Consider the following 24,885-nt stretch of genomic DNA (forward strand, 5'->3'; position numbering starts at 1 on the left):
GTGGAGGACTGTAGTATTACAGCAGAGGAAGATTTAGTCAAATAATTGGTATAAATCTGATTTGACTGCAAACCTTTTCCATCAGGAGCACAAGTCCACATAATGACACAAATACATTTATTTGAACCCATTCGTTAGAGAAAATTCAAGAAAGTTCACCAATATAACTTAAAACTGACAAAAGAAATTAAAAAATGACTAAAATGAAAGTTATTTACCCAGTTATCCACCCTTTTGTTGCCCAATCTTTTGAGGCAATCACTGCAACCAAGTGATTTCTGTACCTCCCTGTCAGACATCTGCACCTGTCCACAGGTATTTTGTCCCACTCCTCCTGAACAAACTGCTCCAGCTGTCTCAGGTGTGAAGGGTTCCTTCTCCAGATGTTTCAGCTACAGATGTTCAACAGGATTTAGATCAGGGCTCAGAGGTCACTTCAGAATGATCCAGACTCTTTGATCTGAGCCATTCTGTTTTGGGTCATTTTCCTGTTAGAGGACCCATGACCTGAGACTAAGACCAAGATGGATGGATTTTACTCTGAGCAGAACATTTCACTCCAGAACGCCTTCATGGCCTGGAGGCTCTGTGAACAGGGCTGATGTGACTTATTGCCAAAAAGCTTGTTTCGTCTCATCTGTCTAAAGGAGCTCTGTGGCTTCTGAATATGCATTTAGAGTCCTCCTCAGTCCTCTTCGGCACAGTGACCGATGGTGCCATCTGACACTGATGACCCTTGACCTTGGAGTTCACTTCTACTATTTTTTGAATTTGTTCTGGACTCTTTGGTTACCAATCATAATCTCAGTCTGTTCAATTGTCATCAGTTGTCCTCTTCTGTCCACATCCAGGGAGGTTGTCTCCAGTCCTGTGGTCCTTAACCTTCTGAATAATCTGAGCTGTGGTCTCAGGAGCATCATCTGCTTAAAGATGGTCTTATAGCCTTTACCTTTAACATAATGTCAATAATTTTCTTTCTGAGCTCCTGAGACAACTCTGTCTTTAGCTTTCTGTGGTCCGTGTTCAGTGTGGTACACACCATGATACCAAACAGCCCTGTGACTACTTCACACCCTTTAAACAGGCAGACTGACTGATTCCAGGACTGAGGACAGCTGTGATGCTGATTACAGGAAACACTTTAGTTTAACATGTCTGCGTGGTTAAATTAGTCTTAGTCCATCCTTTTGGTTAAGGCTAGTTTCATTAGTTGAACCAAAATTAAATGGTCATTTTATTTCTATATTACTTTTTTGTTTCAAGTTTTTTCAGTGACTTGTTTTTTTTTTAATGAGAAGGTACAATTTCATCCACATTTGTATCCGACAATAATTTAGAGTCATGAGATAAAAAGACATATTTTTGAATGTCAATTTATTCATCCAGTAGTTCACCATACAAATCTCTGTTCAAAATACTCAGCAACCATCTCCCTGAATTTGGCTGATATTCTGAGCACTGACAGTAAAATGACATAAAACAGAGGAATGCGTTCAAATTTATGATTTCAATTTTCTATTTTGCTATTTTTTTTTTAAACAATTTTTTTTTATTTATGATCAAGGTCTAGTCAAATCCTTCCTAGACCTGGCAAAGTCAATCGTTCTTTTTCCTTTTTTTAAGAAATAATTTATCATTTTGCGATGTTTTCAGAGTTTTAAGTTTTTCAATGTTTAAGTTTTTTTTTCTTTTTCCATCGGTGAAGCAGATTTCAAAATGCTCAATCTGTAAGACAAAACCAAAACAAAAGACCATCAGTGTTTATGCTGTAGTAATCAGAGTATTTGTTCAGTAACTGTTCTAAATAAGCAACCCTCCTGCACACAAACCTTAGACGCTGGGAACACCAGCAGGGGTGGTGGACTTCTGCGCAGCCTCTTTAGCCTGGTGGGCCTGAAGCACAGCGACAGCCTCATCCACCTACAACACAACATCTCATCAACCACTAGAACCATTAAAAACATTTAAACTGACCACGTCAGTCTTCGAAAATGAGTACATGCCAACTATGTCCACACCAACTGACCTTGGAGCGAAGTGACTCAGGGGATTCCAGCATGTGAAGCAGCTCGGAGTTGTCGATCTCAAGAAGCATACCAGTGATCTTGCCCGCCAGGCTGGGATGCATGTTCTGGATCAGGGGGAACAGACGCTCACCTGAAGGGAGAAGTCGGTCGCTTTAAACACCTCCGGACCAAACAATACCAGAATGTGTAACCCGGAGAGGAACGAGGGACAGGGACTTGTCAAAAAGCTCCTGCTCTGTTTTGCTGCTGCTGCTGATTTACTAACCCAGCATCTGCTTCTGTTCCTGAGGAGGTGCGGCAGCCAGCATGGAGGCCGTCAGGGGCTCCTGACCTTGGACGTGGACTGCCGGCTGGAGGAGGAGAACATTTCAGATCGATTAACGTCATCTCTAGAAGTCCAGCAGCAAAACTACGGTTATCATGAAATAAGATGGCAGTAGATTTGACTTAATGCCATGAACCCAAAAATAGATAGAAGCTTATGTATATATATTTTTTTATTCTAATATTTAAAATAGTTTCATCAATTTTCAATAAAATCTCAATAACTCTCTCTGGTGAAACCTCATTAAAACATTTTCCACGGTGCTTCTTCACCTTTAGTCACAACTTGTAAGTCTAAAGTGATTATCACAGCATCTTGTATAAACTACCTGACTGTGTCTAGTCTAGACAGAAAAATGTCACAAGTTTAAAAAGTCTGCAATAATAATGTTGATAAATGAAAAGACTCGGTTGATTTTTAATGCTTTTCACTATCAAAGAACAATTAGTTCTTACTTGCTGCATGGCGACCTGTGGCTGGGACGCCATGTGTTGCTGAGGGTTGCGCACACCGGCAGCGTATTTGTACTGAGGCATGGCACGCACAGGGGCGGCGGTGGCCGACGCACCGGCAGGGCGTTGGCCGAGTGGCTGATTAGCTGAGGGGGAGAACAGTGGAAAGAGGTTTTAAACAAATCCCCACCAACACGGCAGGAAGGGAGGCAAAACTGTAGCAGAGTCACTTACGCATGCGCTGGGAAGCCATCATGCGTGGGACCTGGGTGTTGGTGGTAGTGGTAGCGCGGATGGGGTTGAAGGTCTGAGGCCTGGGTGCTGATGGGCGCATAGCGTTTGGCATGTTCTGGAAGTCTGGAGAAGGGGAGAAGCAGAAATGGTTATTAACCCCGTTAACTGACACAGTATTTTAATAGATTCTTCTAAAACTAAAACCTAAACTGAGTTTTAGACAGTTTTTAGTCATGTAGGACCACTTACGCTGAGGACGCACTCCTTGAGTGGCCCAACGGGGGCTGGGGCGGAGCTGGGCTAGCTGGTTGGCAGAGTAATATGCAGCACGGTTCTGAGCCTGAGAAGATGGAGATCAATACAAACCATTAATTCACGTCATTCATTCAAAGTAAAGTGAGTCTAAGCAGAACGAAGCAGGTGGCTGAAGTGGGAGCTCACCTGTGGTATAGCAGCCATGAAGTAGCCTGAAGGTGGAGCGGGTTGGTACGGGTTGAGAACGGGGTTGGGCACAGCACGGACGGTGGCCATCCTCTGCATGTACTGGTTGGTCAGATGGGCCTGGCGCTCCTCCTTCCGCTGAGCCAGGGCCACATACAGAGGCTTTGTGGCCACAATACGCCCATTCATTTCTGTCACAGCCTTGGTGGCCTCTTCTGGGGAGGAGAAACACACGAAGCCAAACCCTTTACTGCGCCCACCCTCCATCATCACCTGCAAAAGACACACAGAAAATATTTTCATAGATATACAAGCTGCAAATCACAAGATTACATCTTGAATGGATAAAACGAGTCACTTTCATGCTATGAGTGCTTAATCCTTTACCTTTGCACTTGTTATTGTTCCAAATGGAGAGAACTCTTTGCGCAGACGCTCATCATCCAGGCCATCATCCAAATTTTTCACATATAGATTAACACCCTGGTATAAGAAAATACATCAAAACAGTAAGTTTCAACAAACACCAACAACGAGTCCTGTACAGCTTCAACACAGAGATTCTCCTGAGAAAGCTACTAGTTATAATCTGAGGCCTGTTCCATAAAGCAACATAACCTGACAATCGTATCTGCCATAAACCTTTAAAACTGAAAGAATGCAGTTCAGCCAGTTTGAAAAGTCATTCAGGTTTTCCCACTCTGACCCTGAAAACCTGAAGCAACCAAAAACAGAAACAAAAAAAGGGTTCATATTGACAGCTGTTGGTGCGTAAATTAAGTTTTATTTTATTGCTGCCCCAGTACTGAAGCTTGAACAAATCAAACAAATATTTAAAAATGAAACAACTGTTTCCTTGTGGCAGGGAAGATAATTTTATTATTCTTTCAGCTATGACTCTGGTTTTGGGAGACGATCGTGTGATCAAAATAGAGTTACTGAAGCAATTTGTAAAAGACAGACTTGAACAGTAACATTTAGGTCATCATACCAACAAACCCAAGAGAAAACTACACTTGTGACACTTAAAACCCCCAAACTCCACAGACCTCACACCCCTGCTAATTCAAATAAGAAAACAGATTTATGTGTTAAAAAAAAAAACACCAAAGCTGAGAAAATGGGAAAAGCGCCCCAACAAACCTGGTATCTGGTCATGCGATCCTGCTTCATCTGCTCAAATTTGCGCTTGAGTTCGTTCTGACGTTCGCCTTTCTTCTGTGCACGACCCACGTACACTTGCCTGCCATTCAGTTCTTTGCCGTTCATGTCATCGACAGCCTAAAATGAAATAAAATGGCCTACTGACACATCATGTATACAAGCACTGTTTAAGCCAATTCAAAGGAAGCAGCAGAGAGAGAGAGAGAGAGAGAGAGAGAGAGAGATGCCGTGGCAAAAGACCCATCAGTAACATCACATGAAACTTGTACCAACCTTCTGTGCATCTTCATGTCTCTCGAAGCTGACAAAACCAAATCCCTTGGATTTGCCACTTTCGTCAGTCATAACCCGGACACTGAGGGCTGGCCCTATAAGGAAGAGATGTCATCCAAAAAACTGAATAAGCCAGACCACACTTGTTACTTGGTAACAAGCAATTGTTACGCCTCTGAAATCTTGACACCTTACCATATTTACCGAACAACTCTTTCAGCTTCTCGTCGTCCATGTCCTCGCCAAAGTTCTTGATGTAGACGTTGGTAAACTCTCTGGCGCGTGCCCCAAGCTCAGCCTCCCTCTCTTTACGGGACTTGAAGCGCCCAACAAATCTGCAGTGAAATCAGTGAAAATCAAAAACTAAACTCCACATTATGGTAAAGGACATCGTAGGCTCAGACTTCTTCCTGACTTACGGGATAACCAAAAAAAATAAATAAAATAAGACTCCTGAACGGCTAAAGTGTGCAAAGAACACAGTTTGCGAATCTTTTAAAAGGTGATCAAGGTTCACGGAGCATAAACCGAATTGTTAATAGTTCTTCTGACTGAGGTAGTTTACTATGCTGCAATGATCAGAGTACAAACATAGAGAACAACCTTTAAACCTTCTCCACTTATGCAGCAAGATGATATAGTCTATTAAAAACTGAGTCTTAAAACAATTTTAAATCCAACTTCTCTGAACACTGATTAGTCAAAAAAAAACTGGGAGTTTGATGCAGTTCAACACAAACATGAAACTCAGATTAGGTGTAAAACTTTTGTTAATAAAACCTTTAAAGCATTTTAAAAAATAAATAAATAAATCAAGCGTAACAGCAAAGCCACTTACACTTTTCGGTCATTGAGCAACATGCCGTTCATTTTCTCAATGGCACGCTCAGCTGCTTCGTGGGTCTCAAAGTGCACAAAGCCGTAACCCTTTGAGCCATTCTCATCACAAACCACCTTGGAATGAGGCAGATTTCATGTTAAAAACCATTCACAAACACCATGCAACACACATCACAATAAACCCCAACTTTAACCCCATAAAGGCTCCTCATGCCGAGTAATGTCTGGAGACAAAAACAAACCCAAAACACAGGCGGAGGACAGGGGCACGTGGCTGTCTACCTTGCAGGAGAGGATGTTTCCGAATGCGGAAAATGTGTCGTACAGGGCTTTATTATCAATGGACTTGTCCAGGTTTTTGATGAAGATGTTTCCCACACCACTCTTCCTCAGCGAGGGGTCACGCTGAGACCACATGATGCGGAGAGGCCTCCCCTTGATCACGTCAAAGTTCATGGTGTCCAAGGCTCGCTCGGCTAAACAAAAAACAAAACCACACATTTAGTTTGCCAACAAACATAAGGTGGGACAGGTTTTGTTTGAAGATACATGCCAGATGTACAGCTTGAAGACCACAAACCATCAACATTTTGTTACCTACATACAGAGCACAGGTACAAGAGGAGAGTTGGACAGAACCACCCATCTGATATCTGCTCCACAGGCAAACCTACCATCAGCTGGTTGCTGGAAGTTAACATAGGCATAGCCAAGCGACCGGCGGGTGATCATGTCTCTGCACACCCTGATGGAGAGGATGGGTCCAGCCGGGCTGAACTTCTCGTAGAGCATGGCCTCGGTTACGTCCGGGTGCAGATCTCCTACGTAGAGGGAGGCCATCGGGTAGCTGGGCGCGCTAGGATTCATGTTCGGCTGCGGGCGTTTCCAACCTGGCTTGTGTCAAAGGACTCGATCCGCTGTTTCACCGGGACCGTCGGTCGACCTGAACGAAATTAATCTAGTTCCTCTTTTTGGCGGCCTTCAAAAAAACAGAGAGCAGATAGGACCACTTCAGCAACGTGGGGCTACGTAGCGCGACTAGCAAAATGTCGGCGCGTGGCCTACACGTTACGGCTCAGAAAATTACAATTCGTGAATTTCGGCTTTTTTCACAGTTACTGAGAAAGTTCAATTTTAGACAGAGTAAGAAACAAACAGTGTCAGGTAATAAACCAGGAGGAACAAGTCCGTTAAATGAAGAAATGTGAGTTTACCAGGCTAGCGACCATTCCCCACGCTTTCAACAATGACGCTAGTGAAGGTAGCTCGCTAACGACGTTCTTCGTTCCGTCTCTCGCTCGTTTTGAGGGCAGCGTCTCTTTTTTTTGTTTTATTTTTTTTTAATTCGCGTTGCTTGGGTTGGCAAATTAAATCCTGCTTCACCGATTTTTATTTTTCTTATAAAAATATGTCTGCGTGTGCTCTCTAGCTTTTGGTTTGTTTCATAATAATAAAAAGTGTGCCGAGGCTAGCTCCGGAGCACACCCTACGCAGACGGATTACAAGACTGAAAGGAAGGACGACGGAACGGCAGCGCGTTCAACACCCGCGGTGACGTCACACATCTCGCGAGATTTCATTTTTATAAGCGAGCCGATTCCCACAGTCAGATAAAATTAAACATTAACAAGGAGAGGCTTGTTTTCGTTAAACTCTTAGTGATTTATAGGAATGGTAGTTCCAGCACACATTTAGGGTTACACTGATCAGGAGGAGGAGTCATATTTTAGAATTTGTTCAGGATTCCTGACACTAAAATCCTGTTTTTTATTCAAGTTGTTTTATTTCTGTATAAGATAGGATAAGATCAGAACTTTATTCATCCCGCAGGAAATTGTTGTGCCAGGGTTACAGTACAAAGGAACATGCACGAGGAATCACTCAAGATATAAAAATAACATAGTATATACAAATAACTGAGAGATATAAAAAAATAATTAAAGGTGCAAAACTGGCAAGGTAAACATTAGTGTTTATTGTAGTGCAGGATTATTTTTTATTGTCCTGTGTGTTGTAAGGGGAGGAGTGGAAAAGTTTGATAGCCACAGGCAGGAAGGACTTCCAGTGGAGCACCTTGGTGTTCTCAGACCTACGACTAAAAGTGCTGCAAGAGGAGTCCATTGTGACACACAGAGACCGTGACTCGTTGTTCAGGATCTGGAACAGTTTCCTCAGCATCCTCTGCCAGAGACTGCAGCTCCACTCCCAGAACAGAGCCAGCTCTCCTGATGAGCTTATCGAGCCTGTTGGCATCAGCTGTCTTCACCCTGCTGCCCCAGCACATCACAGTGAAGAAGATGACGCTGGAGACAACTGGGTGGTAAAACACCTGCAGCATGGTCCTGCAGACGTTAAAAGACCTGAGTCTCCTCAGAAGAAAAAGGGGAGTTTAAGTTTATTGCCTAAGTGGACCCCCGGGTACTTGTAGCGGTCCACAATGTCCACCTCAGTACCCTTGACGTTAATAGGGTTGGAGGGGTGGTATTCTTCTTTCTGTAGTCTACCTGCAACTCTTTAGTTTTTCCTGTGTTGAGTTGCAAGTGGTTCTGTATACCCCACTCCACAAAGCTGTCCACCACACCTTTGTATTCAGCTTCCTGGACACCAGTGATGCAGCCCAAAATGGCAGTCATTCGAGAACTTCTGCAGATGGCAGGATTGTGCATTGTACCTGAAGTCCAAGGTGTAGAATGTGAACAGATAGGGTGAGAAGACCGTCCCCTGAGGAGCCCCTGTGCTGCTCGATATGAGGGTCAAGGGTTACTTAATTTGCTTGTGTGTGTGCTATAAAGTTTAAACCAGATGTTTACATACACTGCATAAAAAGACATATAACCATATTTTCTCACTGCCTGACAATAAATCCGAATGGATTTTTCCTGTTTTAGGTCACTTAAGATGCCCAAAATTATGCCTTTTTGCTAAATTCCTGAATATGAGAGAAACATAAATTGTTTTACTACTTTCCTCAAGGTCAGGCATTTACATACACTAAGATTACTGTGCCTTTGAACAATTTGGAAAAGCCCTGATAATGATGCCATGGCTTTGGGCAGTTTTGATTGGTTACCTGACAACATCTGGTTAACTGGAGGCACACCTCAAACTCACTGATTCTATGTAGGTCATCATGGGGGAAAAAAAATATAAATAAATCAGTATGACATCAGGGAGATAATTGTCGACCTCCACAACTTTGGTTCAACAATGGGAACAATTTCCAGATGTCTGAAAATTCATCTGTTCGAACAATTAAACACAAGTATAAACTGGTACCATACAGCTCAAGAAGGAGATGAGTTTTGGGTTCTGAGATGAACATGTTTCAGTGCCAAATGTGCATTTCAACCCCAAAACAAAAGCAACAGAGCTTATCAGAGAGTCATTATCCACAGGGAAACCAGTCCTGTACCAACATAGGCTGAAAGACCACTGAGAGAGGAAAAAGACATTACTCTAAAAGTAACATAAAACAGCCAGATTACTGCTTTCAAGCGCACACAGGGACAACGATTTTAATGTTTAGAGACATGTCCTGTAGTCTGTCCATCTATCCATCCAATATCTGTTGCTTGTTTTGGAGTTGGGTTGCGGGGAAAGCAGTTTCAGCAGGGAAGTCCAGACATTTCTTTCCACAGTCACCTCTTCCAGCTCTTCTGGGAGAACTCCAAAGTGTTCCCAGGCCAAATAAGAGACATGGTCCCTCCATAGTATCCTGGGTCTTCCCCTGGGTCTCCTCCCAGTTGGACATGCCTGAAACACCTCCCTAGTGAAGCGTCCAGGGAGCATCCTTACCAGATGCTCAAACCACCTCAACTGGCTACTCCCAATGTGGAGGAGCAGCGGCTCTACTCCGAGTCCCCTGTGAATAACCAAACTTCTCACCATATTTCTAAGACAGTGCCCAGATACCCTGCAAAGAAAACTTATTTTGAGCACCCGTATCCACTATTTTACTCTTTCAGTCACTACCCAAAGTCCATGACCACAGGTGAGAGTAGGAAGACCAACTAGTAAACAGACAGATTTGCCTTGCAGCTCAACTCCCTCTTCACCACGATGGGCCGGTACAGAGTATGCAAAACTGTGGAAGCTGCACCGATCCGACTGTCTATCTCATGCTCCATTCTTCCCCCACTTGTGAACAAGCTCCCAAGATACTTAAACTCCTCCACTCGAGGCACCATCTCATTCCCAACTCAAACAGAGCAACTGAAGACCACGGTCTCAGATTTGGAGGTGCTGATTTTCATCCCAGTTGCTCCACACTCCGCTGCAAACCATTCCAGTGAGAGCTGGAGATCACAACATGATGGACCACATCAGGACCACATCATCTGCAAATAGCAGAAAAGGAATTCTGAAACCACCAATCTGAACCCCTTCTGCCCCCTGGTTGCTCAAAAAAATTCTGTCCATAACAGTTATGAGCAGAATTGGTGACAACGAGCAGCCTTGGCGAAGTCCAACACTAACCCTGAAGAGGTCCGAGTTACTGCGAACCAGAGTCTCACACCGTTTGTATAACTGACCCCCAATACCATACTCACAGAGTACCCACCACAGGGTACAGCTAGGAACACTGTCAAATGTCTTCTCCAAGTCTACAAAACACATGTAGACTGGTTGGGCACTGGTTCCTCTTAACAATCCTAGTAAGGGTCCAGTGTTCCACAGCCAGGACAGAACCCACTTTGTTCCTCCTGAATCTGATGTTCAACTATCAACCAGACTTTCTTCTCCAGCACATCTGAATAGACCTTACCAGGGAGGCTGAGGAGTGTGATTCCCCTGTAACTGGAACACACCCTCCAGTCCCCCGTCTTAAAAAGGGGAACCACCACCCCAGTCTGCCAATCCAGTGGCACTGCCCCACGGGATGTTGCAAAGGCATATCAACCAAGACAGCACAGCAACATTCAGAGCCTTAAGGAACTCAGGACAGATCTTATCCATCCCCAGAGCCCTTCCCTTTCTACCCCGGCGACCTTTGCCCCAGTTATGAACAGACCCACTCCAAAGTCCCTAGAATCAGCTTCATTCATGGAAGACATGTTAGTGGGATTGAAAAGGTCCTTGAAGTATTCCTTCCATCACCCAATGTAGACGTCAACAGCACCCGACTCAACTATACACAGTGTTGGTAAACTGCTGCTTCCCACGCCTCAGCTGACTAATTGTTTGCCAGAATCTTCTCAGAGCCAATGGACAGTCTCTATCCAAGGCTTTACTGAACTTCTCTCACACTCCAGACTTTGCCTCAGGAACAGCCACGGCTGCAGCCCTCTTGACCTGCCAGTACCCCTCAACTGCCTCTGGAATCCTACCAGCTAACAAGACCTAATAGGACACCTTCAGCTTGACAGCCTCCCTCACCCACAGAGGCGGAGGCTGTCAAGTCCGGTATGCCAGACTACCGGACTGTCATACGGGACTACCCGTGGAGGTGATGTTGCACTCGGTCCTGTAGTCACGCAGCGCTCCAGTTTTGCAGCGCCACGATGCCTCAAACACCTTCTTTACCTCTCCTCCCCTCCAGTCAGGCAGATCTGCTCAGCACGCAGCCGCATAGTGGACCTGTAAACACAGACCGGCTCATTCAGGCTGAGCCCAACCGGGCCACATAGGTAGAGGCCCAATCACTAGACACTTGCTAACAAGCCCCTCCCCCTGGCCTGGCTTCAAGGTGAGGCCCCAGAAACCCACATCTGGGCAGGGGGACATCGAGCCCCTTGTTTTTGTCTGTTCAGACAAGTGTTTTGAACTGCTCTTTGTCTGGCCTGTCACCTAGGACCAATCTGCCTTGGGAGACTCTACTGGGGGCAATTGACTGCATAGCATAGCTCTCCGGAGAGCCATGCTATGCATAGATCATTCAGGTTCACAAATTTACATTTTGAGGAAAAAGGGGAAAGTTTACCACTCTGAGAACACCATCCCAACTGTGAAGGACGGAGATGGCAGCATCATGGTGTGGAGGTGTTTTGCTGCAGGTGGGACTGGTGCTCTTTACAGAATAAATTACATCATGAGGAAAGATGTATAAAGATGATGTATGCCAGATTAGTTACAAAATGCATCAATGACAACAAAGTCAGTGGCCTGCCCCCAATACTCGCACTGTCACCCTCGTGTCCTTCAAATTAATTTTCATGTTGAAGTGCGTAGTGTGTCCCAATTCTCCGGAGTGGTCTTTAGCCCCGCCCCCTTTGTGTACTACATCATCCCTTCGGCTAAGCCCGCATCCAGGCGGACTTCTGTGAAGTATTTACCCACAATTCATTGCTGCATGTGACATTTTGATTATTTTTATTAAATTATCTTTATTGATAATGAAAGGGTTTTGAATTAAAAGGCGGAAATACGGCAGTGGTGACAGAGCAAGCTGCATCTGTCACAAAAAAAGCCGTTTTTAAATGTAAAATATTGAAATTATTGTTTCACTCTGTTGTTCATGTGTGAATACCATCAAACTTTTCTCTGTATTCAACAAGTTGTAACAAAACATATTTGAACAGCCAAATATCTCCTGCAATGACTTTGGAAAGCAAAAATACCTAAACTGACAGTTCAATTTTGAAATTGAACTGGCACCTTCTTAAAATACCAAAACAGCGACTGGTCCCACCATGTTGGATGTCACAGTTATGACACAGAGGCACGAGACGATGATGTAACCCATACTGTCCCAATTCTCCAATGTCTGCATGCTTCTGTGCACTTTGACTGAGTACACACTTCATAGAGGGTCGTAGGGTGGAGTGCGAGGATTGGGACCGGGCCACTGTTTTCAATCCCATAAAAATGTTGTGAGCAGAGCTGAAAAGGGGTGCGTGAGCAAACCTGATTCAGTTACACCAGTTCTGTCAGGAGGAATGGGACAAAACTCCAGCAACAGCTGTGAGAAGCTTGTGGAAGGAAACCCACGTTTGACCGAAGTCAGACAATTTAAAGGCGATGATACCAATTATTAAGAAATGGATGTAAACCTCTGGCTTTGAAAAAAGCCATAATGCATTTTTAAAAAACTTAATTATTTGGGCATTTAGCAAAATTAAATCATTTTAGGAATTCTGACCTAAAGCAAGACAGAAAAAAAAATGGTTATATCTTTTCATGGTGCATCTAAACATCTGGTTTCAGCTGTAAATGCTGAAATGTTTGCAACTTGAAATTCACAAGTTTAACTCTAAAGCATTTACAGCTTTTTCCATCAAGTTTTACAAAATTAACTTTGGTTTTGAAGACTTAATCTGTTTGAGGAAAAGTTCAAGCCCACAAAAACTGAGAATTTATTTTTGTCCAGAAGCGTCGTTTCCTGCAATACATAGTTTGTCATTCATTATGCATCACGCTGGCAACGGAAAGGCCCAGAAAGAAAATCAAAGCAAAGGGAAATGAAAAAAAAAAAGAATCAAATGGTCATAATTGAACTTCATTACTTCGACAGAGAGGACTGTGTGAGCCTCCTCAGCCTCCACATTGGTGACTCATTCATGGTCAAACGTGACTGAAATAAAGTTAGTAAAAGAAGTATTAGATTCTGTTATTGTTAATAGCTGACCGCTGAGGTGTATCACTTAAAAAAAAGACAAGCTGAATGCTTTTTGTTTGTTTTTTATTCCACTAACATGACATTACACATTTCCCCCAGATAACAGTTATGCTCAAGTGTTCAGTATGAAAACTCCAAAAGGCAAAGCTAACAAACCCAACAACCGTCCCTTCTTCTCCACAAACTACCCCTTACCAACAGTTTAGACAAGTACGGAAAGAAAAAATAAAGACAAAACCTCATTTGAAAAGCAGTAGTTATAGAAAAGGTTTTTTTTTTTGTTTTCTTACTGCGGTGCTCATACAAAACAGCAACGATACAAGCTTGTTTGCTCTTGTTTTTCAGTTTTTCTAGACCTACTAATAGACATGTCGATGTAAAAAAAGCAGCCCCCCAGCAAATGATTTTTAAAAAATGAACACAAACATTGAAAGTTGAACATCTGACAGTAAATGGAATGTAACCTGTATAAAATCTTGCCTTTTATCTCCAGCATTCCCCATTACACCACCATTGTGTTTGTCTGTTGTGATTCGTCTTCCTTTGGGTGAAGCGCTAGCTGCTGCCCTGTCAGGTGTGCCGAGCCAGCTTCTGTTTCGGAGCAACCTGGATCTAAAGGTGAGGTCACTCAAAACATGATTCGCTAAAATGCAAATATGGTCTGCTGTCTGAATTTCGAAACTCAACGTGCTGCACGTTTCATGAGATTAAAAAACTTGTGCTTGCACCTTTTAGAATATTTCTCCACCTCAGGAAAAAAACAAAAAGGTTAGCAGCTAAGCATCATACCCCAAAGTACACTAAGCCTTCCCCTCACACTGTAAAAACCTCCTCTCCCCCACCCCATTCCCCCCACTGGTACTACAGAACAAATAGTAAACCCAAAGTAGTGAGATGAGTCGAGATCTAAACAGAAAAACAATGGCTAGAATCTGATGTTGACGATGAGGTGGATGAAGTGTCAATCACGATGAAGGTGATCCTGGATGATGGCAGGCAGACAGGAGGCAGCTCATTCTTTGGGCTCCTCCGGTTCCTCTCCCTCAGCCTGGCTATCAGAGGTCCACAGCTGGGGAGAGACGAAGAGCGGGTCAACGACAGGACAGAGCACAGGCTTCCAAACATTTTTTTGGTTTTAACATTAAACTACACATCTGAAATTAAAGCCACAGCCTTCCTTGGAGGAATGAGTTCACAACTAAAATCATCTTCTGCTCAGTGGGACAGGGTTATAGCAGTTTAGGTCAAACCTTGAAATTATGTGATCTTGTGCAATATTGAATATTACCAAATTTTAGCTAGTTGTAAAGTTGGTTAGAGCCATTTTTGTGTTTGCTAAGATTGTGGTTATCTTGAATGAGGTTGACTTCAAAGGTTAATCAGTTGTTCATCCAATGATTACTTTAAAAGTTCCATTAAAATCTGCACACTGGTTCATGACATGCACTATAATGCCAAAAGTATTTGCTCACCTCCCTTCCCACTTATAAGAACTTGGGTGACCTCCCATTCTCAATCCATAGGGTTTAACATGTTGTTGGCCTTCCCTTTGCAGCTATAACAGCTTCAACTCTTCTGGAAAGGCTTTCCACAGGTTTAGGAGTGTTTATGGGAATTTTTGACCTCATCTGTGAGGTCAGACACTGATGTTGGACAGAAGGTCTGGCTCACAGTCTCTGCTCTAATTCATCCCAAAGGTGTTCTGTCGGGCTGAGGTCAGGACTCTGTGCAGGTCAGTCAAGTTCGTCCACACCAAACTCACTCATCCATGTCTGTATGGACCTTGCTTTGTGCGAAAGGACGAGTTGCTGTTGTTCCCAGTCCTCTTTGTTATAACACCACTAACAGACTGGAATATTTAGTAGTGACGAAACTTCATGTCTAAATTTATTGCACAGGTGGCATCCTATCGAAGTACCACGCTGGAATTCACTGAGTTCCTGAGAGTGACCCACTCTTTCCCAAATGGTTGTAGAAAGTCTGCAAGCCTAGGTGCTTAATTTTATACACCTGGGGCTATGGAAGTGATTGGAACACCTGAATGCAAATATTTGGATGGGTGAGTGAACACTTTTGGCAATACAATGTGTGTGTGTGTGTGTGTGTGTGTGTATTTTATATATATATATATATATATATATGGAAACAGAAGGAAACTTACTGTCAAGTTGTCTCTTAATAGCTGCATGATTAGTGTACTGTCTTTGTACGATTCTTCGCTCAGTGTGTCGAGTTCGGCAATGGCGTCGTCAAAAGCCTAAAAGATTCAAAACATGCTTTTAACAACCCAGAAAAAAGTTCTTGTCTATTAAAATGTTTGTGTGTTTAAATTCAAAGCCAACATTTAGTGAACACACTGACTTAAGACTGGCCACATGAACCAAAGCAAAAATTACTTACAGAACTTTGGCATTAAATATACAAGTTTAACATTCTCATAAACATAAATAGAACTTATGTTGTCTTGAAAAATTACTTGTTTGGCCAGATTGCAGGCCTCTTCAGGTGAACTGAGGATCTCATAGAAGAACACTGAGAAATTGAGGGCCAGACCGAGGCGGATTGGGTGCGTTGGCTGCATTTTGTCTTTGCTGATGTCAAAGGCCTTTTGGTATGCGCTCTGTGAATCTTTAATGGTGGCTAGAAGAAAAAAACAACAAAAAAAACACACAGATTCAGGTTTTAATTAGTTGTGTGGCAATCAACTGTCTTCACCTAATATTTACTCTTTATATTTATATATTTACTCTCTTTATATTGTTGGGTAGGGGTGTAATGAGACAAGAACCAGATGAGATTTCAACAATATTCCTAATAAAAAAAGCTTTTGACACAAACTTAACTGACTAGCCTCCCTCCTGTCTGGCTTCTTCACCTCTACACAACCTAACATCTTATTAAAGCAGTGTGAACTCACTCATTTTCACAAGGGGCCAAAGTTAAAAACCTGATTAAGGTTTTTTTTCCTTTTACATTTTCTCTATATTCACACAGAAATAAATAGAAATAGAAATTTGACTTTCCCAATATATATTTTTGATCAGTCAGAACAAACAGCTGACTGATGTTTTTATTATTGTATCTTTTAATAGGGCTTATTCACTGTTTTATCCATCCAAAGCTAAAACAATCCTACCTAGGGGCCTGAGTCAGACTGACTGAAGGACATTAGAGTCAAACTCCTCTGGTGTTTTTCCCCCCATCACAGAGAAAAGGTGCTCACACCAGTGAACCCAGAGATAATTAAAGCAGCTTGTGTGGCGAGCAGGAGGGGGGACTCTCAGTGAACGGTGCGGTCCGATTATTTTTGAAAGACTCTTTTCGTCTCAACTCAAACAGATTAACGAGAGGTTGAAACTTTATTTCCTCAGCTTCAACGTTGACAGATTACCATGTGGACTCAGCACCAAGTCAGTCCTGTTTGTAAAACAAACAGGCAGGGAAAAGACCCCTCCTCCCAGTACAAAACTGCAGCTTGAGGGGGTGACCATACTGTGTCCTACTGCCTGACAAGTTTATTTAAACTACTGCCACACAAAGGATTAAAAGTGATGGGGATCTTGTAGCATCAGATCTCGTTACGCCCCTACTGAGCAGCATTTTTACATGAAGTTATCATCAGTAATCTAACCAAGACAGAAACGGGAACATTTACTCATCACTTTCAACATGACCTAAGTCAGAGTTGAACACTACTGCACCAGGAAATAGACAGACGTGTGTAGGCAACCTGATAATCATCATCTTAATCTGACACATGTAAACCTCTACATCTTTATGGTATCGTCATTAATGCTTCAGTATTTAAAGTAGTGCTTCAGTATGACTAGATCAAGTCAATTTCAGAAGTTTATAGTGGCTGTGCAGTGGGGTTGTTTCTGCGGTTAATGACTTAATTCCAACCACGTCTGCAAAAATAGGATGGATTGTTTCGGCAAGATTGTGAGGAACTTTATCACAAGTGTGTTATGAAGGACAGAGTGGAGCCGCTTCAACACAGATCACACATTTGGACACATTTGTTTTTTCCCTTTAAAACCTACTTTCTTTCTCCTCATCTGAATCCACCTCAGCCAAGTAGCGGTAGTAATCTCCTTTCATCTTCAAATAAAATACTTTGCTCTCAGATGTGTCCGCTTTGGGAATCAGATACTTGTCCAAGAGATTCTGTGACAGAGAAAGAAGAGTTTACACCATTATTAAAACAGCTCAACACAGGTTGTTTCCATCTGTTATTTGAACTCACATTCATTCAGGAGCCATGGCGGTTTGCAAAAAAAGTTCAAACAAACATCACAGATTTTTCTTTTTAGACCCGATATCCAATCAAGCCTAAATATGAGTAGAAACAAGCCGACTACCAGCAGTCGCCTTTGGGCTTGAGCCTGAGACTTTGGACGAGCTACATGACAGATGCTTCAGGGACCACAGAAGGGGGGTGGATCCATGTGAATGCAGATAGCATGAGAGCACAGGAGCGGAGAAAGGGAGGAGCTGAACAGACAAGGGAGCGAAGACGTCCAACAGAGGAAGACGTGGTGGTGGTGGGGGGGCTCGGGGAGGATTGGAGTATGGATGAAAGCTTGTGAGGGGAGAAACCAGGCTGCTGAACTCCTGATAAAGAAGTGGGTCATTCACAGAACCCTGTCTTGGCACTCTACGACACAAGCATGCACCACTTGATTATCTGTCCATGTTTCTAACCTGAATACAAGCTGCAGGAGGACGCTACATGACGGGCGCAGAAACGGGGTGGGGGTGGGGCGTGTCTACACTGGGATCAGACAATGATTCAACAGAAGTATCAACCCTTAATCCAAGGAAAAATGATTTCCCACTTGACCGTGTCCTTAAATTTCTATTAGGCAAACTTTTCTAATGCAAGCAGCCAGAAAAAGTAGTATTTCTAAAATCACAATGACAACAAAACGTATGAACACGATTAACGCTTCAATCCCCCCAAAATTAATAAAACCGAGTCTATAATGTTGAAAAAAGAAGTCACAAAAAAGATTTGTTCTTCGAAATATTTAAAATAAAACATTAATGGCTCCAACATGGACCATCATTTCAAACTAATAGGAGACAGATTAAGTTCCTTTTTTGTCCAAAACCCATTTTATTAGAAGCACAACCGGTGTGAGGGATCAGAGCAGTCCTCCGGGATCTGATGTAAAACTGGGACACCAGCAAGGGCAGAGCTAAAATCAGAGTATCACTGTGGCAACGTACTCTGACCGCGCGCGGTATGTGAACCCATCAAAGGTTTTTACGAAGCGCCTCCTTAAAAAGAAATCATGGTGTCCGAGGAACATTCTGCAAATACAACTCATGGCAAAGTGAGCCTGAGTCGTGTCAGATCGCAGAGGCTCTGCTGAGAGAAAACCAAAATAAACACATTAAAACTTCTGACTTGTTTTAAACGGTCCTGAAGCCGCACCTGGGAACAAAGCGCAGTTCAGATATTTGGTTTTCAACAATTAAATTAGAAAACGATGCGTTTAATTTTGAGTCCTGTTTTTTTTGTCACAAAAAACAATAAAAATAAATGTTTGTTTTAGAAACTCTATAAGTCTCTCAATCTGTCTGCTTATTGTAAAAATATATTGATGATTGTGACAGAGTTTAAGCTGCTGATTAAAATAAAAAATTAGAGCACTGGTGATTTATTAGGTATAACTTTTATCCCCCCAAACTCAGCACTCCAACATGTTAATAAAGCCCAGCCATTTACTTTAAACCAAGTTGTTTAAGTCAGACAGTTAAAACCTGTACGGACAGAGATTTATTTTTGTTTAAATCTGCTTTTTTTTCCCCGCCTCTTCCTTTATCCAAATCTAACATCCAGATGTCAGAGGTTTCAACCTTGTTTTCTTCAACATTTATAATACAACACTGCAATGTACCTGTACTGATTTCACATTTATTTAAACTCAAAATGTAAAACAGACAAATTACATTAGATGCGCTAGTTAATTTTGTTTAGAGTATGTACGTTCATTTGTATTAAAAAAATCCATGTGTTGCTTTCTAAGGGCAGATCTCAAATGTCTTTTTTGACAATGACAATACATTTAAGGTTGCTTTAAAATAATATTTCAATACTAAATTCTCTATTACTCTATTGGCTGGTCAAATCCCAGCGGGAAGGATTTCAACCCTCAAATTAAAATTAGGTCATCTATTAGTCTCAAAAACTGACGCTTGTACAGTGTTGTGGATGTAAAGAAGCTGCCTTAGGTCTGAACTGATTCAAATTTAGGATTTGCTCCAAAATGACAACCCAGAACAACTCCCTGCTACTTAAACACATTAAACAGGAACATGAATTTCTTTTTTGTTTTTTAAATTATTATTAATTTCACTCCACTGTGTTGGTTACCTTTAGCCTGTAGCAAGGACTAACAACCAGCTTTTCTAAATGAAACCAACTATGGTTTCATGTGTTACTCTCCTCAAGACTGTAAGCTGAAGAACCGGTCAGGGATGAAGAACGCTGGTGGGTCAGCTTCTGTAATTCTAGGATTAAGACCCTGAGTCATCATCGGGCAGAGAACACACAAGCGAAGAGGAGGAGACGACGACTTACACACAGGCAGCATATTTAATATGCAGAAAGGAAGAGAAAATCTGCTCAAATTAATGGAAAAATTGATCTGTTAGAAGTTAGCCAAGCTGGATGTGTTGAACTGTAATCTTACCTAAAGTATTTGTCACACTGACCAACTGTGTGAAATGTGATGCACTTGCTCCCTAAAGAGCTCATTTCTATTAGATTTTGATTTCTGAGTTTGAAGAAATGTGACCTTGAGGTCAAAACAAGCCCTTTTAGAGCATTAAAAAAGGGAAAAAGTATGACTATTACAATCTGGTTGAACCTCACGAGCCGATTTATAAAATACGTATTTGTTTATCTTTCTTGGTGGGAAGGATGAACTTTACAACATCATTTCTTCTTTTAAACACTGGGGCTGCTTGAAGAACTCTGTAGTCAGTGTCTTTTACCTGTGGTAGATGGCAGTAGAAAGAAATGGTCTCATTTTAACCATCTAAAATGTACCAATGTGTTAAAAACAATGGTTCAAGCAAAGACCATATTTGAGATGTTTTACACAGCAGTTTTGAACTGAACAGGTACATGGACTGTCTGCACAACAGTAATGTTCTTTGTCTCCCCACCAATAATTAGTGTAGTAAGGATGCATCAACATCAGTACCAGTATCATATATCAAGCTGATACTGTGTGTGTACTTGTACTCTTATTAGAGGAGGAGCAGTGTCAGCCCGGTGGATGTAGGTGTTTTATTTTGGTTTGAGTAGGCTGTCCTGATCCACACTCCTTACCAGCTGGTGGAGGGTGACAGTCACAACCAACCAACAATGTCTTTTCTTTAAGCCTTAATAGCTGTCAAAATGGCAGCAGAGTCATGGTTTGTTGCCAACAATTACAAGTCCTTTGTTTACATTCAAACACAGATATCGAGTCGGTAAAATAATCCCCGGATGTAAAGAGAGTCAGAGGAAGAACAGTGGAGTCAGAGGTGCCAGGTGGGAAGAGAAAAGGTGACGTTCTTCTCCTTCTGAGACATTCGGGGAGAGCGTTAGTGTAAAAGTTCAGATGAATGTCAGTAACTGATCGTCAAATTTAGTTGGAAATAAAAGCGAGGAATGTTTGCTGTTTTATAAAAACCCTCATGAGTTTGAGCTACATTAACCCCAAACAATCATTTAATGCTGCAGAAATTGTTTCTTTAGAAGCATTACAATTCAAATATACGAGTTGTACATAATGTCAAACTAATGTGAAACTTTGAATTTTCAAACAAAGTGACAACAGAGAGTGGATTTAATTAATCAGATGACTTGTAAAGCCAACTTAACAAGCTTTACTTTTGCTAAAAAACTCACTTCAACTCAAACCTAAGCTGTACCAAGCTTCTATTGTCGAGCTGATGGTTGCAGTCTGGTTATTTCTGTATAAATTATCATGCAGGCTACTTTGCCAGCACCGATTTCTTTCAAGTCCAAACAAGTTTCTAACTCCCTATCACCTATTTATTGAGCTCTTCGCGGTAATAATTTTCTAATGCTTGTAGTTTTTAACAGCACGTGGTTAAATTACAACGGTAAACCCTTTCTGAAAGCACTTTAGCGTTTATCACAAATGGGATATAAAATACTCCAAACACATGAAGCTAAAGAGTGGCTGAAAAGCTGTTAGAAACGGATCAGCTCACCAGAACGTCCTTGCAGATGTCTTTCAGCTCTTTCTCAATTATGATCCGGTACTCTTTGACCTTCAACTTCTTGTCCTCGGACTCGGTTTTCTGCTCGATGCTGAAAACGACACGCCAGGCGGAGCGGCGGGCGCCCACCACGTTCTTGTAGGCCACGGACAGCAGGTTGCGCTCTTCGTTCGTCAGCGGCTCGCCCTCCTCGGTCACTTGCTTCATGAAAGCAGCCATGTCGTCGTAACGCTCGGCCTGCTCGGCCAGCTTGGCCTTCTGGACATTCTCTTTTTGAGATTGCTCGGACATGGCTGCTCACTGCGGGACGACAAACAGAGAGAGAAAGAATTAGGGGCCTCGCACTCCTCCAAGGAATGTATATCACCCGCCACATTTGATCCCACGCGGGACTATGCAACCCCACAAAACGTGTAAGCACTCAAGAACATGTTGAAGAGGACTCTCAACTACTACCACACCAAAATTAGGACTGAGTTACAGCCATTTTGGTGTTGGGTAATGTAGATTAGTTGTGGCAACCATCTTGAATTGGGTTTACTTCCTGAGTCACACTGAAATGGTTCATAAGATATTGTTCTAACAGACAGGGTTGACTAACACTTGATGACAAAGTTGAGCAATGTGTGTTGGAGATGATGCTCAGCTACTAGCACACCAAACTTTATCCCAATATCTGTAAAATTGACTGAGTTGTAGCCATTTTTGTGCTTCCTAAGGTCAATTGGTTGTGGCGGCCATCTTGAATTGGTTTGACTCAAAAGGTGCACACCCAGTAATTACTTTCGGGGAGTTTTGGGGATCAGGAGATATTTTGCTAACACACACAGCTGTCTCCAACAGTCAACAGCGAAGTTTTAACGACAGATCTCGTGCAGGGAGTTGGCGCTCGGAGCACGTGTTGCGAGTGACTCTCAGCTACCGCCACACCAGGTTTTACATCCACATCTGTAAAATCAGCTGGCTTATAGCCATTTCTGCGACTGCTAGGGTCGCTTTTTTGTGGCAGCCATCTTGAACGGGGTCAACTCCAAAACGCCTGAAGGCAGCTGAAGGCGTACATCCAAGGACCACTCCCCGGAGCGCTTCCTTACAACGCAGCCCCTGGTTTACGAGGTATTTTGCTAACAGACAGACAAACGAAGGGAATTCTCATGAGATTAATTGTTTTAACCAGGATCACAGTTTATATATCCAACATTCAGAGATACAGGAAAAAAATAGCAAGTGTTAAAAATGAAATGAGCTGTAAATGGTTTGTGCCAGCCTCCACTGTAATGGTTGTTTTCCCCACAGTGAGGTCCAACATGCATCAGGAAGGTGTTTTTGAGCGGTCATGTTCCTGTTAAAGGGAGGGGCAGGTGTTAAATACCTCAGAACTGGAACTGTTTAAACACGAACAGGAGACCTGCTGCATACTTGTGGCGAACACGAATCAAGGCAGGGGGAGTGGGACGCTTTGATAACCCAACTAAAAGCACATTCTTATTGTTTTTTTTTTGTTGTTTTTCTTAAAAACACACACACACACACACACACACAAAGTAACCATTTGCTGAAAGTGCGGCGGGAGGGAAACGCTACCTGGCCTTGACGCCTGCAGCTCTCTCACTCACCACACCCATCCCCGTACCTGAGGCTTCTGTCGAACAACCGGAAACTGAAGCTCGAACGCGGCTAAAGCCTTCACTAAGTACCGGGGTTTTACTGACACATAATAAACTTCGAAGAGCTAACCGTGGGGACCGCCCAGAGCACGGTTCTGCTTCGGAACACGGTCCCCCAACACGGTTTGAAGCATCTGCTACATACCGAGCGCCCCTCGTGACCTGTCTCCAGACTGTGGCGCCAACTACTTCCTGAAACAGAAGCTCTCCCAAGTTATGAAACCATTACAAGCGCGAAGTAACGGGGATGTTACTTTTTACTCATACTGTGCGACTTCAAAATAAAAAAAATAAAAATCCCCAAAATAGGTGTTTATTATGTATAGCGACTTATTTGAAAGAAAAGTACGTTTTGGCAAAGCTGTTTTTTTCCCCTTCAATGCTCAGTCAGTCAAATTATAGGTGGCCGGAAAACTTATAAACTATCGTGTCATAAATGTTACTATGCCTGTGTGTAGCATTATGATAAAATGTGTATGCTCACAGAATATGTAAAATACAGTAATGTTAACGATTTTTTTATTCTTCTTAACTAGAACACATTTTCTTCAAACTAAAATACCATGTCGAGTTAACAACAGGCACACCGACTAATATCTAGCTTTTACTTGAAATTAAAAGCTTTACAGTTTGTCACCCGTATAGTATGAGCTTTGACCCACTCTACACACCCTGACACGCCTTCTCTTCCCCGTTTAGCGTTTCGTTTAGAAACCAGGAATTAGACACATCCCGAACTGTAACATTAGCTAAGCTGGCCATTGTTCTGTAGTTTGGTGAGCGCCGCCGCTACACGCAGCCCTGCTGGCACCCGTGGACAGGGAGGTTCTACTATCCTGAGCTTTTTTTTTTTTTTTTTTTTGACGGTAAACCAGCTAAATTACGCTAACTCAAAAACAAAAGAGCGCAGCCTTTCAAAAACCCATTTTCCTACCTGAGTTCTGGCAGATGTCGGCGTACCAATGTACAGCTGAATCTCTCTGCCCGTTCGAATGAATGCAGTCAACGGCGTTTCCTCCCAATCGCACCGGTCCAACAAACGGCCGGAGCAGCGCCGGAGTAAAGGAGGGCTGACGTCAAACGTTACCGTGGCAACCGAAACGCAAGGCACCGTGGGAACTGTAGTTTGTTTCGACGATACTTCCTTTGTTTGACAAACGGCTAAATGCCAGTCTTTTGTCATTACCCCAGGTTTGTTTTTTTCCCCCCAATTTATATTTGATAATGAAGCCTAAGTTTTGCTGATGCTGGTCTTATTTTAAATCAGTTCTATAAGTAAATATAGAAGCCAACTGAGATATTTTCAAAACCACAAATGTCACCCATGATGTAGGAACTGTAGCACCAATTACTGTACTAAGATATTACAGAACCAAGCTCATCACGTAGAAGTGTAATTAGTCTCTAACAGTATCTTGCTGACATTGACGTTGGAGAAGCTATTAGACTGAGATGCAGAGGGCACTGTAAACTAGAACACAAGACACAGCTACAGTAGGCTATATCTATCTAGCCTAATAGAAACGACTATTTTTGCACTCTGGTTGGTTTCCAGTGGGAGAAAGTGAAGCTATTTTTGCCTTGTCACATGGTTTCCCCTTAGGCCAAGATTTCAAGCTTGTAACCCATTTCAAAGGCAGATCAGATAACGTTGGCTGTG

The 24,885-nt window shown here is 42.6% G+C and overlaps 2 protein-coding genes across 4 annotated transcripts; both read right to left on the minus strand.

Annotated features, from left to right (window-relative positions):
- Nucleotides 1-1,357: 1,357 nt before the first annotated feature.
- LOC108234201 (polyadenylate-binding protein 1A) lies at nucleotides 1,358-7,272 on the minus strand. Of its 3 annotated transcripts, XM_025005263.2 has the most exons (16): nucleotides 6,971-7,272; nucleotides 6,431-6,735; nucleotides 6,039-6,232; nucleotides 5,755-5,870; nucleotides 5,121-5,251; nucleotides 4,917-5,011; nucleotides 4,623-4,760; nucleotides 3,867-3,962; nucleotides 3,480-3,752; nucleotides 3,288-3,378; nucleotides 3,039-3,161; nucleotides 2,808-2,950; nucleotides 2,293-2,377; nucleotides 2,027-2,157; nucleotides 1,830-1,920; nucleotides 1,358-1,725 (listed from the first exon to the last, which is right to left on the minus strand). In XM_025005263.2, exons 2-15 carry the CDS (start codon nucleotides 6,621-6,623, stop codon nucleotides 1,831-1,833), a joined length of 1,899 nt encoding a protein of 632 aa, XP_024861031.1. In that variant the 5' UTR covers nucleotides 6,624-6,735; nucleotides 6,971-7,272; the 3' UTR covers nucleotides 1,358-1,725; nucleotide 1,830. The 3 variants fall into 3 exon arrangements, with proteins under 3 accessions (XP_024861031.1, XP_024861030.1, XP_024861029.1); XM_025005262.1 differs by lacking the exon at nucleotides 6,971-7,272 and having other exon boundaries at nucleotides 5,112-5,251; nucleotides 6,431-6,623; XM_025005261.2 differs by lacking the exon at nucleotides 1,358-1,725 and having other exon boundaries at nucleotides 1,831-1,920; nucleotides 5,112-5,251.
- A 6,085-nt stretch (nucleotides 7,273-13,357) lies between these two features.
- Nucleotides 13,358-24,319, minus strand: LOC108234204 (14-3-3 protein zeta). Its single transcript, XM_017413230.3, has 6 exons — nucleotides 24,160-24,319; nucleotides 21,550-21,858; nucleotides 17,355-17,478; nucleotides 15,788-15,951; nucleotides 15,473-15,568; nucleotides 13,358-14,380 (listed from the first exon to the last, which is right to left on the minus strand). The coding sequence occupies exons 2-6, from the start codon at nucleotides 21,847-21,849 to the stop codon at nucleotides 14,324-14,326; spliced, it is 741 nt and encodes a 246-aa protein (XP_017268719.1). The 5' UTR covers nucleotides 21,850-21,858; nucleotides 24,160-24,319; the 3' UTR covers nucleotides 13,358-14,323.
- Nucleotides 24,320-24,885: the final 566 nt, after the last annotated feature.

This window comes from Kryptolebias marmoratus, linkage group LG16 (genome assembly GCF_001649575.2).
Source record: "Kryptolebias marmoratus isolate JLee-2015 linkage group LG16, ASM164957v2, whole genome shotgun sequence".
In the NCBI taxonomy this organism is placed as follows: domain Eukaryota; kingdom Metazoa; phylum Chordata; class Actinopteri; order Cyprinodontiformes; family Rivulidae; genus Kryptolebias; species Kryptolebias marmoratus.